The sequence below is a fragment of the Pleurodeles waltl genome, chromosome 3_1, assembly GCF_031143425.1.
Source record: "Pleurodeles waltl isolate 20211129_DDA chromosome 3_1, aPleWal1.hap1.20221129, whole genome shotgun sequence".
Classification (NCBI taxonomy): Eukaryota; Metazoa; Chordata; class Amphibia; order Caudata; family Salamandridae; genus Pleurodeles; species Pleurodeles waltl.
Genome location: NC_090440.1, coordinates 989,811,703 through 989,825,050, shown reverse-complemented (window position 1 = coordinate 989,825,050; position 13,348 = coordinate 989,811,703). Strand labels below are relative to the sequence as shown.

The 13,348-nt window shown below is 39.5% G+C and overlaps 1 protein-coding gene across 6 annotated transcripts in view; it reads left to right on the top strand.

Annotated features, from left to right (window-relative positions):
- LOC138284878 (transcription elongation factor A protein 3-like) overlaps positions 1-13,348 on the top strand; it is a 194,315-nt gene that overhangs the window by 131,061 nt on the left and 49,906 nt on the right. For all 6 annotated transcript variants that reach the window (XM_069224116.1, XM_069224117.1, XM_069224115.1 and 3 more), the window contains 3 exons: positions 4,667-4,744; positions 4,887-5,041; positions 5,958-6,018. In XM_069224116.1, the coding sequence (XP_069080217.1) occupies positions 4,667-4,744; positions 4,887-5,041; positions 5,958-6,018 (294 nt within the window). The remainder of the gene's footprint in view (positions 1-4,666; positions 4,745-4,886; positions 5,042-5,957; positions 6,019-13,348) is intronic.

Genomic DNA, 13,348 nt, shown 5'->3' with positions numbered 1-13,348 from the left:
TGGTGGAATTCCGTCCAGCTGTTCAGACTGTAGTTGTGTCTAAACTCCCTATGGAAAATTGCATAGGGGAATGTGTTTTGCTCCCCCACCCTTTTCTCAGTCCCTGCTTGATGATCACCCCAAAAATTTCAAGCCAGCTGCTGAAGTGAGTGGCATACTAGTTTTGAAAATGTTGTCAAGATTCATCAAATGGCGCCAAAGTTATTGGCAAAACAAAAAATAAATTTCTATGGAAAGTAGGTCCTAGCTATAACTTCCATTACTATCATTGAACCCTATCTCATTTGGATTGTTAATAACTACCAGCGAGTTTTGTTAAATAGGTTGAGATTCAGCACTTAGCACTCTTTGGTGGCCTTCCCTGAACCTGTTAGATATCCTATAACTCTTGCTCCATGTTCATGTGATCAGTTGTCTGTACAATCTACTTTGCACTTAATGTTGTTCTGTACATTTTAGTGCCTTCTTAGGAAACACATTCACTTCCACTTTTAAAGGATACTTATATTAGAGACCATAAGACAGCTATGACCTACCTGGAATCACTTACCTCCCCAATTGCCTGTTTGTCTACTGTTAGTTACATTTAACACGCTCTTAAGCATAGGAACTCTGGGCTGCTGAGTAATGATCATGTGTCACCTAGAATTGCTGCCACTTTGTCATCCTTCACATTAGTGCTATCCAGATATTTCTTATCGCTTATGCGCAGGATAAGCTATGATGTTTTTAATCTGGTTTTTATATGAGAATTGTGAGACCCGCTGGTATTCGTCTTTGTCCAATGCACATGACACTTTATGAAATTCCTTTAGACTGTTTTTATATGAGAACTCTGTTCAATATTGTGCACCTGTGTTTTTATGATGAGATGTACTCATGTGTTTATTTTTGTATAAAAACACATATATGTCTAATGTCACTAAACCCCTGTGAGAAAGTAGCCTCTTTCTAGCCTTGTTACCCCCACTTTTGGCCTGTTTGTGAGTGTATGTCAGGGTGTTTTCACTGTCTCACTGGGATCCTGCTAGCCAGGGCCCAGTGCTCATAGTGAAAACCCTATGTTTTCAGTATGCTTGTTATGTGTCACTGGGACCCTGCTAGTCAGGACCCCAGTGCTCATAAGTTTGTGACCTATAGGTATGTGTTCCCTGTGTGATGCCTAACTGTCTCACTGAGCCTCTGCTAACCAGAACCTCAGTGGTTATGCTCTCTCTTTACAAATTGTCACTAACAGGCTAGTGACCAATTTTACCAATTTACATTGGCATACTGGAACACCCTTATAATTCCCTAGTATATGGTACTGAGGTACCCAGGGTATTGGGGTTCCAGGAGATCCCTATGGGCTGCAGCATTTCTTTTGCCACCCATAGGGAGTTCTGACAATTCTTACACAGGCCTGCCACTGCAGCCTGAGTGAAATAACGTCCACGTTATTTCACAGCCATTTTACACTGCACTTAAGTAACTTCTAAGTCACCTATATGTCTAACCTTTACCTGGTAAAGGTTGGGTGCTAAGTTACTTAGTGTGTGGGCACCCTGGCACTAGCCAAGGTGCCCCCACATTGTTCAGGGCCAATTCCCCGGACTTTGTGAGTGCGGGGACACCATTACACGCGTGCACTACATATAGGACACTACCTATATGTAGCTTCACAATGGTAACTCCGAATATGGCCATGTAACATGTCTATGATCATGGAATAGCCCCCTCTATACCATCCTGGCATAGTTGGCACAATCCCATGATCCCACTGGTCTCTAGCACAGACCCTGGCACTGCCAAACTGCCTTTCCCGGGGTTTCACTGCAGCTGCTGCCAACCCCTCAGACAGGTTTCTGCCCTCCTGGGGTCCAGCCAGGCCTGGCCCAGGAAGGCAGAACAAAGGACTTCCTCAGAGAGAGGGTGTTACACCCTCTCCCTTTGGAAAATGGTGTTAGGGCTGGGGAGGAGTAGCCTCCCCCAGCCTCTGGAAATGCTTTCATGGGCACAGATGGTGCCCATTTCTGCATAAGCCAGTCTACACCGGTTCAGGGACCCCTCAGCCCTGCTCTGGCCCGAAACTGTACAAAGGAAAGGGGAGTGACCACTCCCCTGACCTGCACCTCCCCTGGGAGGTGCCCAGAGCTCCTCCAGCGTGCTCCAGACCTCTGCCATCTTGGAAACAGAGGTGCTGCTGGCACACTGGACTGCTCTGAGTGGCCATTGCCAGCAGGTGACGTCAGAGACTCCTTCTGATAAGCTCCTTCAGGTGTTGCTAGCCTATCCTCTCTCTTAAGTAGCCAAACCCTCTTTTCTGGCTATTTAGGGTCTCTGTCTTTGGGGATTGCTTAGATAACGAATGCAAGAGCTCATCCGAGTTCCTCTGCATCTCTCTCTTCACCTTCTGCCAAGGAATCGACTGCTGACCGCGCTGGAAGCCTGCAAACCTGCAACAAAGTAGGGAAGACGACTACTGCAACTCTGTAACGCTGATCCTGCCGCCTTCTCGACTGCTTTCCTGGTGGTGCATGCTGTGGGGGTAGTCTGCCTCCTCTCTGCACTAGAAGCTCCGAAGAAATCTCCTGTGGGTCGACGGAATCGTCCCCCTGCTACCGCAGGCACCAAAGAACTGCATCACCGGTACCCTGGGTCTCCTCTCAGCATGACGAGCGAGGTCCCTTGATTCCAGCAACTCTGTCCAAGTGACTCCCACAGTCCAGTGACTCTTCAGTCCAAGTTTGGTGGAGGTAAATCCTTGCCTCCCCACGCCAGACTGCATTGCTGTGAACCGCGACTTTTGCAGCTACTCCGGCCTCTGTGCACTTCCGGAAGAAATCCTTTGTGCACAGCCAAGCCTGGGTCCACGGCACTCTAACCTGCATTGCACGACTTTCTAAGTTGTCCTCCGGCGACGTGGGACTCCTTTGTGCGAATTCGGGTGAGCACCGTTTCACTCCTCTTTGTAGTGCCTGTTCCGGCACTTCTGCGGGTGCTGCCTGCTTCTGAGAGGGCTCCTTGTCTTGCTCGACGCCCCCTCTGTCCCCAGACGCAATTGGCGACATCCTGGTCCCTCCTGGGCCACAACAGCATCCAAAAACCGTAACCGCATGACTTGCAGCTAGCAAGGCTTGTTTGCGGTCTTTCTTCAGGAAAATACTTCTGCACGACTCTCCACGGCGTGGGGGATCCATCCTCCAAAGGGGAAGTTCCTAGCCCCTGTCGTTCCTGCAGAAACCTCAGCTTCTACTGTCCAGTAGCAGCTTCTTTGCACCCACAGCTGGCATTTCCTGGGCATCTGCCCGTCTCCGACTTGCTTGTGACTTTTGGACTTGGTCCCCTTGTTCCACAGGTACCCTCGACTGGAAATCCATCGTTGTTGCATCGCTGGTTTGTGTCTTTCCTGCAGAATTCCCCTATCACGACTTCTATGTCCTTTGGGGAACTTTAGTGCACTTTGCACTCACTTTTCAGGGTCTTGGGGTGGGCTATTTTTCTAACCCTCACTGTTTTCTTACAGTCCCAGCGACCCTCTACAAGGTCACATAGGTTTGGGGTCCATTCGTGGTTCGCATTCCACTTTTGGAGTATATGGTTTGTGTTGCCCCTATCCCTATGTGTCCCCATTGCATCCTATTGTAACTATACATTGTTTGCACTGTTTTCTAATACTATTACTGCATATTTTGGTATTGTGTACATATATCTTGTGTATATTTGCTATCCTCATACTGAGGGTACTCACTGAGATACTTTTGGCATATTGTCATAAAAATAAAGTACCTTTATTTTTAGTATATCTGTGTATTGTGTTTTCTTATGATATTGTGCATATGACACTAGTGGTACTGTAGGAGCTTCACTCGTCTCCTAGTTCAGCCTAAGCTGCTCTGCTAAGCTACCATTATCTATCAGCCTATGCTGCTAGACACCCTATACACTAATAAGGGATAACTGGGCCTGGTGCAAGGTGCAAGTACCCCTAGGTACTCACTACAAGCCAGTCCAGCCTCCTACAACCCCTGGTGGAGAGTTAGACCTAGGGTGCAGAAGTAATCGTCGTGGTTTATGCTGTCATTGGGATAATCTTTGAGCTGGAGGAAGTGCTGTTTTAGAATATTTTTGAGTAATTCATCAAGGTTAATTGCTGATCAGACGTCCATTAAGAAGACGTCCCTTAAAGGAGGGTCTAGTAGATAATGGCTATTTTGGCCCAGTTAGGTGATAATTGATTTGTGATTTAAAGGGGCAGCTGGGAAATACTGGGGGCGCTATAATTGCGATGGAGGTATACCAACTTACATGCTGAGGTGTCCTTGGGCAGGAATTGTGTCGCAGAAAGCCCACAAGGTTCCTGTGGTTAAAGATTAGGAATGCACAGTAAGTTCAACAAGTGTATGAGTGGCAAAGATGAAACCTTTGGCAAAGTTGAAACCTTTGTTGAGGAGATGAAGGAGAAGACGCAGGAGAAGGCTGCTGACATAGTTTTTGTTATCAATGCTTAGTTGACTGAATCATAAGGTGTGTACAAGTGTCAGGAAGTCTTAGTGAATGACAGCGAGAGATGGTTCTAGGCTAATGTGAACATAGCTTCTCATCTTGGATTTTTGATTCTGTGCCACATGTTTTTTGTTTTTCACATTTAAAAACTTGATTCTCACTTTTGCCCTCTGAAATCCAGAAGACCATCCATCCACTCTCTCTCAATGGCATCGCCTCCAAGATCGCAGAAGAAATCTCTTGATAGCAAAGATGAAAGGTATGGGGCCTCAGTTTTAATTGTATATTGTGTGGGATTAAGGTGCACTCCACTGCATTTTACTATTCGGTGACGAGTTGATATCTGACTGAAGGGCTGAGAGATTCACAGGACAAAGTATGTTTTTTCTATTTCATTTCAGGGCAATCAGCAACACAACAAAACCAGAAACGCCCAAAACACCAAGCAGCCCTTCATCTCCACTGACCAACTGTATACTAAACCCTGTGTATTACACAGGAAATTCTGTTCGAGACAAATGTGTGGAGATGATAGCTGCAGCTCTGAAATTTGAAGGTGAGAATGTATGATTCAGAGGGCACCAGAACAGGAAAGAGGGGTGTCTTTTAACACTGATTTGACTGCTACTCCTTCTATTCTTCAGTAGGATCTAATTTATTCTCACATCAATGTCTCCAAGTCTTCAATGAACTGTCATTTCATTATCAATGCGCTCCGAGTTGTGAATGGGATCTCAGTCAATATCATATTACAGGCTTCATTCTGTTTAAGGTGCTCTCAGTCTCACATGTCTGGTCTCATTCTATTCAATGACAGCTCAATCAGTCTTACACCATTGTCCTTATAATCTTGAATGAATCGTTTATTCCAGTATCACTGCATCCTGCTTTTCAAAGAACTTGCACATTACAAAATGATGATCATATATTCCAACATCAGTGCCCCTTTTAATTTTAATTGAGTTTCAATAATTTAGCAGTTCGGTGTCAAATACATTCAGTTATCTCACACATCGCCCAACCTTTTGTCCCAGACTCATCAATGGAATCTAAATTGCTCAGAATGACAGTGGTGCACACAAGGGGTCTCAATCATTTCCCTCAGCTCTTTCCAGATATCAATGTGCGGCAGTCACTGATTGCCAATTCACTCACAGCCACATCACCAAAACTTAAAATCCTCACATTCGTTCAAGAGTCTCACACATTTCCACAACTATGGCTTCATTCACTCATGGGTGACCTGCATGTGCGCTTCACTACTATAATCACTGGGTGAGTCACTTTATCATCATTCATACTTCTTGATGTGTTTGACATCTCACTAAGAAATTCCAATTGGCTGGGAGATGCCAATGAGCATGAATTCAATGCACGAAAAAGATCCAAGAATAGAATGGTCACCACCAAGGTAGAGGGATGTCATCATTAAACCGTTTTCTCAACACGGTATTTTACATTTTCTGTTGTAGATGATTATACGCAGTTTGGAACCAACTGTGAGCAGAAGGCTGCAGAGATTGAAGACTATATCCTTTTGTAAATCAGAGGAACCATGGCATGTGCTTAAACGATGGGTGTGGATTGGTGATCAGTGCTGCAGATAAAGGGGTTCAGTTTGTTGATGCAGAAGAGGCTTGGTGGCCAGATTGATGGACACTATACAGGCTGAGGAGTGATGGGCACTGCTGCAGGATGAGAATTTATGGTACTGCTGCAGGCTGAGTTACATTGGATGCATATGAAGGGGTGTTGAAGAAGAGGAGGTGCACTTATTGACTCACACAGCTATAGGCTGAGGGACACTGACTGGGTGGGGTAGAGTATCTGAGACAAACCTGGGCAAAACGAGTGCTACAGTGCAAAGTGTCAAAAAGTACATCATATGGGCACAATAAATGAACCTGTGCACCAGGGAGACAATTATAACGTGTAAAAGGCAGCAGCAAGAGTTCACATTTGAGTATTCTGGGGCTTGTGAGACTGAAAGACTAAGACTAAACAGACAGGAAGTATTTTAGGGTACAGAATGTATGATAGTTCAAAGATTAGGAAATATATGGGCATGAGCAGGATCTGGAAGACTAAAGAAAGAAACAAAGATAGACAGGTACATACTTAAGGATTCAGATTCAACGACTACAGAGAAGGCAAGGATTGCATCCAAATTTATAGCAAAATTTCTAGACTCATGGGAAATCTGTGTGATACATGACCCACCATCACTGGTCTGTGCTTCATTCTGTACCACACAGTATTCAGAGTACTTCGAGGTGTTTGGAAGGTGACATGGTGGCACCAGATTACACAGATCGCAATGTCATGTCTATTCAGACTTGCAATTTTATCAGTGTATGTGATAATTGAGTTGTCCAAATAATTGTAGGAACCATTGCCAGTATATGTATAAAAGGTGAGCACAAATCCAGAATTAACTGTATCAATACAAGCAGCAACACTGTGCAAAGAAATTAATACAAATATGAATAGTTGCACGAAAGTCAAAGAAAATAGCAACACTCATTGTATAGTACCAAGATTGTTTTAGATATGCGTACCATGATGTATATAAAAATGAACAGCACTTTGGAAAAATATGCTCAATAGTCGATTTGGTGTGCACAATTATTTTGCAACTGTACAGAATGTTATAAAACGTGCACACAAAATGTCCAAAGCTATTTCAGTGTTCAAAACGCTGTAACAGATAGAGATGACATTTTTCAAATTAGTGGCTGAATCCTATGGATATGTGCATATTTCCTGAGGAAAGTGTACATCATTGCATAAAATAATGTTCCAAACCATGAAAAAGCTGGATGGATTTTTGTATAAAGTATGCTGGATTCTAAGGAAATACACACAGACATAATTATTGAAATATGTGGAATCCATGGCAAAACAAAACACAATTGCATAAGTTGTACATTCAATATATAATGGAAATGCAGCATTAATTTTAGAGGGTTCGTAATTACTTAACAAAGCTGAAAAACTACAAATGTAAGAGTTTGTTTTTAAAACTGCACTAAAATTCGAAATGTAAACAGAATTTCTTAAGGAAATTATACCTCAATATATAAAGTAATTCACTGAACTGTGAAAATGCCATACTGAATTGTCCATGTATTATTTAGCAGTGTAAAGAACCACACACGAAGATAACTTACAAAAAGTACAACAGAAAACGCTTTTCCCGCCTTTCAGTACTGTTGCAAAATTGAAAATGTGTAAAATGCACTTTTTCCGAATATGCAAATTTACAGATTTTTTTTATTTTTTATGAAGCAGACCTTCCCTGAAAAAAAGTAAATTTTTTTGGTTTATTATTGCCTAATAGAATAAGTTAGCATACATTAGTACAATAAGATAAATATATTGTAACTAAAAAGGCATAAAGATAATTATACCTATAAAAACAATTTAATACACAACCGGAATAGAATATTGTACCACAGAATACTAGCATTTTTGAGAGAGAAGAAAAGGAAAAGAAAAGTTAAAACAGTGTAAAATTAAAATCACTTGTTCACAATAGTGCAACCATTAATTCTAAAAAAAAGACATTCAAGGAGGTTCAAAAACAGTACTAACAGTAGTATGAAAGGTCTTGCGTTGTGAAAGAAAAGAGGTGAGAGGAAGCCATAGCTTGTCTCTTTTAATTAATAGTTGAGTGGTATTAGCATTTGCTCGATCCATTCTGTGATTATAAAAAATCAGATTCCACCAAGCTACAACACATACTTTTGTGTCATCTTTCCAATTAGAAGTTATAATTTGCAGTGCACTAGCAATGAGTAAATCAGCCAGTTTACCAAGCAGGGATTGGGAATGCCAAATAGATGAGATACTACCTAAAACAATATGTAATATACTGAAAGGTACATTGGTGGACAAAATCTGATTGATGTTTTCCCAAACTTGTTCCCAAAAAGTGTAAAATGAAGGGCAATCAAAAAACATGTGTACATAATGGCTATTTTCTCTAGACCACGACCAACACTTGCTGCCTGAAGTAAGTTTACATTTATAAAGATCTATAGGAGTATAGTACAACCTATTATAAAAATAAAATAAAGTTTGGGTTGTAGATTTGATTGAAATCCTGCTCCCATGCTAATTCTATTTTAGACCTTGGTCTCATAAGACTGGTATATGTAAGAGTTCTATATATAAAGGACGCTAAGACTTGTGAGTAAAAATTATGAGGTTGGGAAGTAGGCTGTGTAGAAGGGGGAGTATTTAAAGAATGAGATAACAGTTTATAGAGGATAGCAGAGAGAGTTTGTTACTGCACAGCGTAATAAGAGGAGATATGAAATGTCTGTTGAATATCTTGAAATTCAAGTGAAGCATTATCTAACATTAAATGAACTAGAGGTATAATGCCTTTATGCATCCATTCTTTCCAGACTAGAGTTCTATTATGAAATTTAATATCATTATTGTACCATATAGGAGTTTGCTTAAGGTTATTATATGAGGAGTGAGAGGCAATAATTAATGGCTTGGCAAATGAGATAGAATGAGTGATTATTGTAGAGAGCAGGGATTTAGGGGGTTTTGAAAGCCAAATTGCATCTCTAAAAGTAAATGGTGTAATTTGCGAGTGTTCCAATTGACTCCATAGAGATAGAGAGGTTCTGTTGTGAAAGGTGGAAGAGAGGGACAACCATATTTGTTTTAAAACAAATGCAGAGTGATATCTTTTAAGGCATAGAAAATGTATGCCTCCATTATCTCTAGGTTCTTGTAATTTGATTCAAGATATACGAGATTTACATTTGTTCCTTAAAAATGTCATAAATAATGTATTGATAGTTTTTAAAAAAACAGAGGGAAGTTTAACGAGGAGCATAGGTAGATAAATTTTTTTAATGGGCAACAACATCATTTTGACTCTGTTGGTCTTCCCCACCAGGTTAAATAAAGAGGGTACCATCTGTCGAGCAATTTCAAAATCTGTGACTCAACCTCTTTGAGATTAATTCAAATAGTGTCTTTAATAGAATTGGAATAGGATATGCCCAGGCATTTGATATGCTTAGAGTTCCAAGTAAAACCAGGAAACATACTGGGTAAACAATAAGCATTTAATGGTAAAACCTCTGATTTGTCTACCTTAAGCTTATACCCTGAGACACTTGAATATTCACGTAGTAAGCAAAATAAATCCAGAATAGTTTTTTGACATATCATCAGTATATGCTGTGAATTTAATCTCTATGTCTTTATGCTTAAAGCCATAAAAATCAGATGACCTACATATTTTCTTTAGAAGGGGCTCAAGGGCTATTATAAATAAAAGAGGTGATACAGGACAACCTTGTCTAGTACCCCTGTGTAAGGGAAAGTAATGGGATTGTTTACCATTGACTAAAATAGATGTAGAGGATGAGGAGTATAAAATACTGATAAGTTTAATAATATGAGGACTAAAACAATGGCATTTTAATGCTCCAAACTTAATATCTCAACAAATTCGATCAAAGGCTTTTTCAGCATCTAGTTATAGCAGCTATAGGGTCCCTAGACTTAGAAGCGAGATGGATAATACTGAGAAAAGTTCTAGAATTATCCGATATGTATTGCCCCTTAACAAAACCTGACTGATGAATGTCTATTAAATCTGGGATAAAATGATTAATCCGTAAGGCAAGGACTTTTGCAAAGATTTTACAGTCAACGTTGATAAGGGATAGAGGTCTATAATTACCTAATTTGGATAAATCGTTATCCTTTTTAGGAATCAATTACAACATAGCCTCAGAAAAAGTGCCTTTTGCTTGATCTTGTAATATGAAATATTGTATAAGTGTTAATAACTTTTGAACTAAAATAGATGCAAATGTTGAATAACATTCAATTGAAAAGCCATCAGGGCCAGGGGCCTTATCTTTTGGAAGTTTGGTAATGCCATTTTTATTCTCTGTCTCAGATAGTTCAGAGTCCAACAGAGACAAATCTACTTTATGTGTCAGAGGAATAGATTGGAAGAAGGTATCAACTTCAGTTATATCAGAAGGACTTTCGGGAGTATATAATGTGGTATAGTAGTCAGCAAAGTATTCCCGAATTTTTGAGTTACGAGTGTGTCTGTTTCCAAATGTGTCTGTGATAATTGTAATTTTAGTCTTTTGTTTTTTAATCTTTAAATCATTTGCCAATAGTTTACCCGCTTTATTTTCCCCCCATAAAATTTGGAATTTATTTTGAGTAGAATACCACATGCACTTTCCAAAGATTGCTTATTATATTGTAATTTAGCATCAATCAACCTGGATGAAGTATCTGGTTTGTTAGAGAAGAAATATTCATGCTTATGACGCTTAATTTGTGCAATTGAGAGGAAACTTTAAAATTTGATTTCTTTTTAGTGGCAAAATAATCTATAATAAAGCCTCTAGCCCTAGCTTTAAAGGCATCCCATATAAAATTAATCTGAGTGTCGGAAAGTAAATTGTGCATACAAACTTCTTTAGAAAACATTGTAAATTGTTCAATAAATAAATGATCTTGCAATAAAGTGTTGTTAAACCTCCAGCGATTAGAAAAGGGGGAATTACCTGAAAAGTCCAAATCAATAATAACCGAGGCGTGATCTAATATAAGAATAGACCCAATATCAGCATGTGAAATTGATTGTAGAATATTTTGTGTAGCAAATATATGGTCTATTCTAGAATATGAGTGATGTACTGAAGAATAAAACGTAAATTTGAATACATCTGGATGAGCAATTCTCCATATATCACATAAACCTCTGGAGGAAATTGCTTGATGAAATGCTTTTTGCATTTTATTAGGGATATAACAAGTTTGAGAACGAAGATCTACAAAAGGATCCATAAGTTGGTTGCAATCACCTCCTACCACAAGATTTTCCAAATTGCAAGATAGTAAAGAAGAAAAATGAACCCAAAATTGAGGCTCTACTCCAGTTGGACCATTCTTGTTATGAGCTGCAGAGGAACCGAAAACATGACCAACCCAGTTTCTATTTAGACTTTTAAAGTCCTGCTCCTTAAGATGTGTTTCTTGTACAAGAGCAACCTGACAATTCAATTTAGAGAGATGTTGGAGCACTCTTTGTTTCTTAACTGGATTATGTAAACCCTTAAAATTCCATGAAATAATATGAAGACTGGTTATTTAAATGGTGGAAGACATTTAGACAACAGACTCTTAACTAAACCTAAAATCGGGATAACATGTGAATTGTAGAATAAGGTGGAAAGGAAAATTATGAACACATGTCTAACTGAGGTTGCTTGTTGATGCCAACATTGCATTGTAAGGTAAAAAAAATACTAAAAGAAGAAATATAGACAGAGGAAGAAGAAAAAAGTACAAGCAAGAAATAGAAAAGAGGTAGCAAAAGCACTCCATTGATAGAAGAAAAAAAGATGACGAAAAGCCAAAAAGCTTTAGTCATAATTGTCTTGAAAAGAAGAAATATATTTTGCATGGGAGAAAGGGAGAAGGAAGAAAATTAGGGGCCAATCAGCAACAGTACCCCCGAATAATTAAAATAATTAGACGGCAAGAGGGAGTAGAGACGTTAAAACAGAATAAATACATTACAATATAAACAATTGAAGACATGATTTACCAACAAGGGAAAGAACACTATGATGTCGATATATACAGGAATATAGACACAATTTAGAAAGGGGATTTTCTCAACTTGACTTTTCAGCATTTTCAACACCTGTGAAGAAAAAATAAATAAGTTAAGAATCCCACATTAACCAATCAAGACTTGCTGAGTTCCATTGCCTCCCCTTTGTGAGTATATATACATTGTTTCAAGTGAGAGGGATTTTCAAAAGTAGTTGTTCTGTCCTTGAAGGTAACCTTAAAGAAACAAGGGTGAATAAGGCCAAATCTAGCATTCATAGATCTTAAAGCTGGTCGGAGATCCAGAAATTATTTCCTTCTTTTGGCTGTCGCCGTGGCCACATCCTGACTAAAGAAAATCTTTTGGCCTGACCACAACATTTTTTGGGTGGCAGTTAAAACTATCATTAAATCTGAGTATTGTAGAAAGAGGGCGATAATTCCTCTTGGTTTAGATGTAGAAGGAGGACCAATGTGATGGGCCCGCTTAATGTTGAGAACTGTGGTACTCTGTAGACCAGCAATCTTTGGAAGATGAGTTTGCAAAAATGTTATCAAATCTTGGCTTTCTGAGCCTTCCGGAATGCCATAAATGTGAAGGTTATTTTCGCCGATTACGATTTTCCAAATCTTCTGTCTTTTTTTGAGTAGTATGACTTCTTTCATCAGATTGTCGACTTTAACAGTAGTATCTTGTACGTAACTGATCCTCTGTTGCACTTCAGAAAGTCTAGAGTCCAGACGTGATCATTTCTCTTCAATTTGTAGAGAAAAAAACATAACAAAAGGCTTTATTAACTTAAGTTCATCCATAATGTCTTCCTAAGTGAGAGGCAATGGAGACTTAGTTGGAGAGGATGGATATTTTGTAGCTCTTTTGTTGCCTCCGGAGTCTTTATGACCATTAGAATTAGACACAGAGGATACAGATACTTTTGAAGTATGAGGAACTTCCATTTTAGCAATGCTGTGAACATTTAATACAGTATTTTTGTTGCTGTTCCTGCACAGTCGATTAGGTCACCTCAAAGGACGAACATTCAAAGTTATATGAGGAAACCCAGAGTAAATTGTCTAAAACAACTTCATGGACGTCGTCCAAAAATGTCAAAAAAGCATAACGTTCCCCACTTAATTAAAATAATAGTAGGTAACATAGAATGTAACAAAGAAAAAAAGATTGAGGAATAAAAATTTTCTTCTAGGGAGCAGCAGGTTGAAGGAATTAAGCTCTGTGAAATAC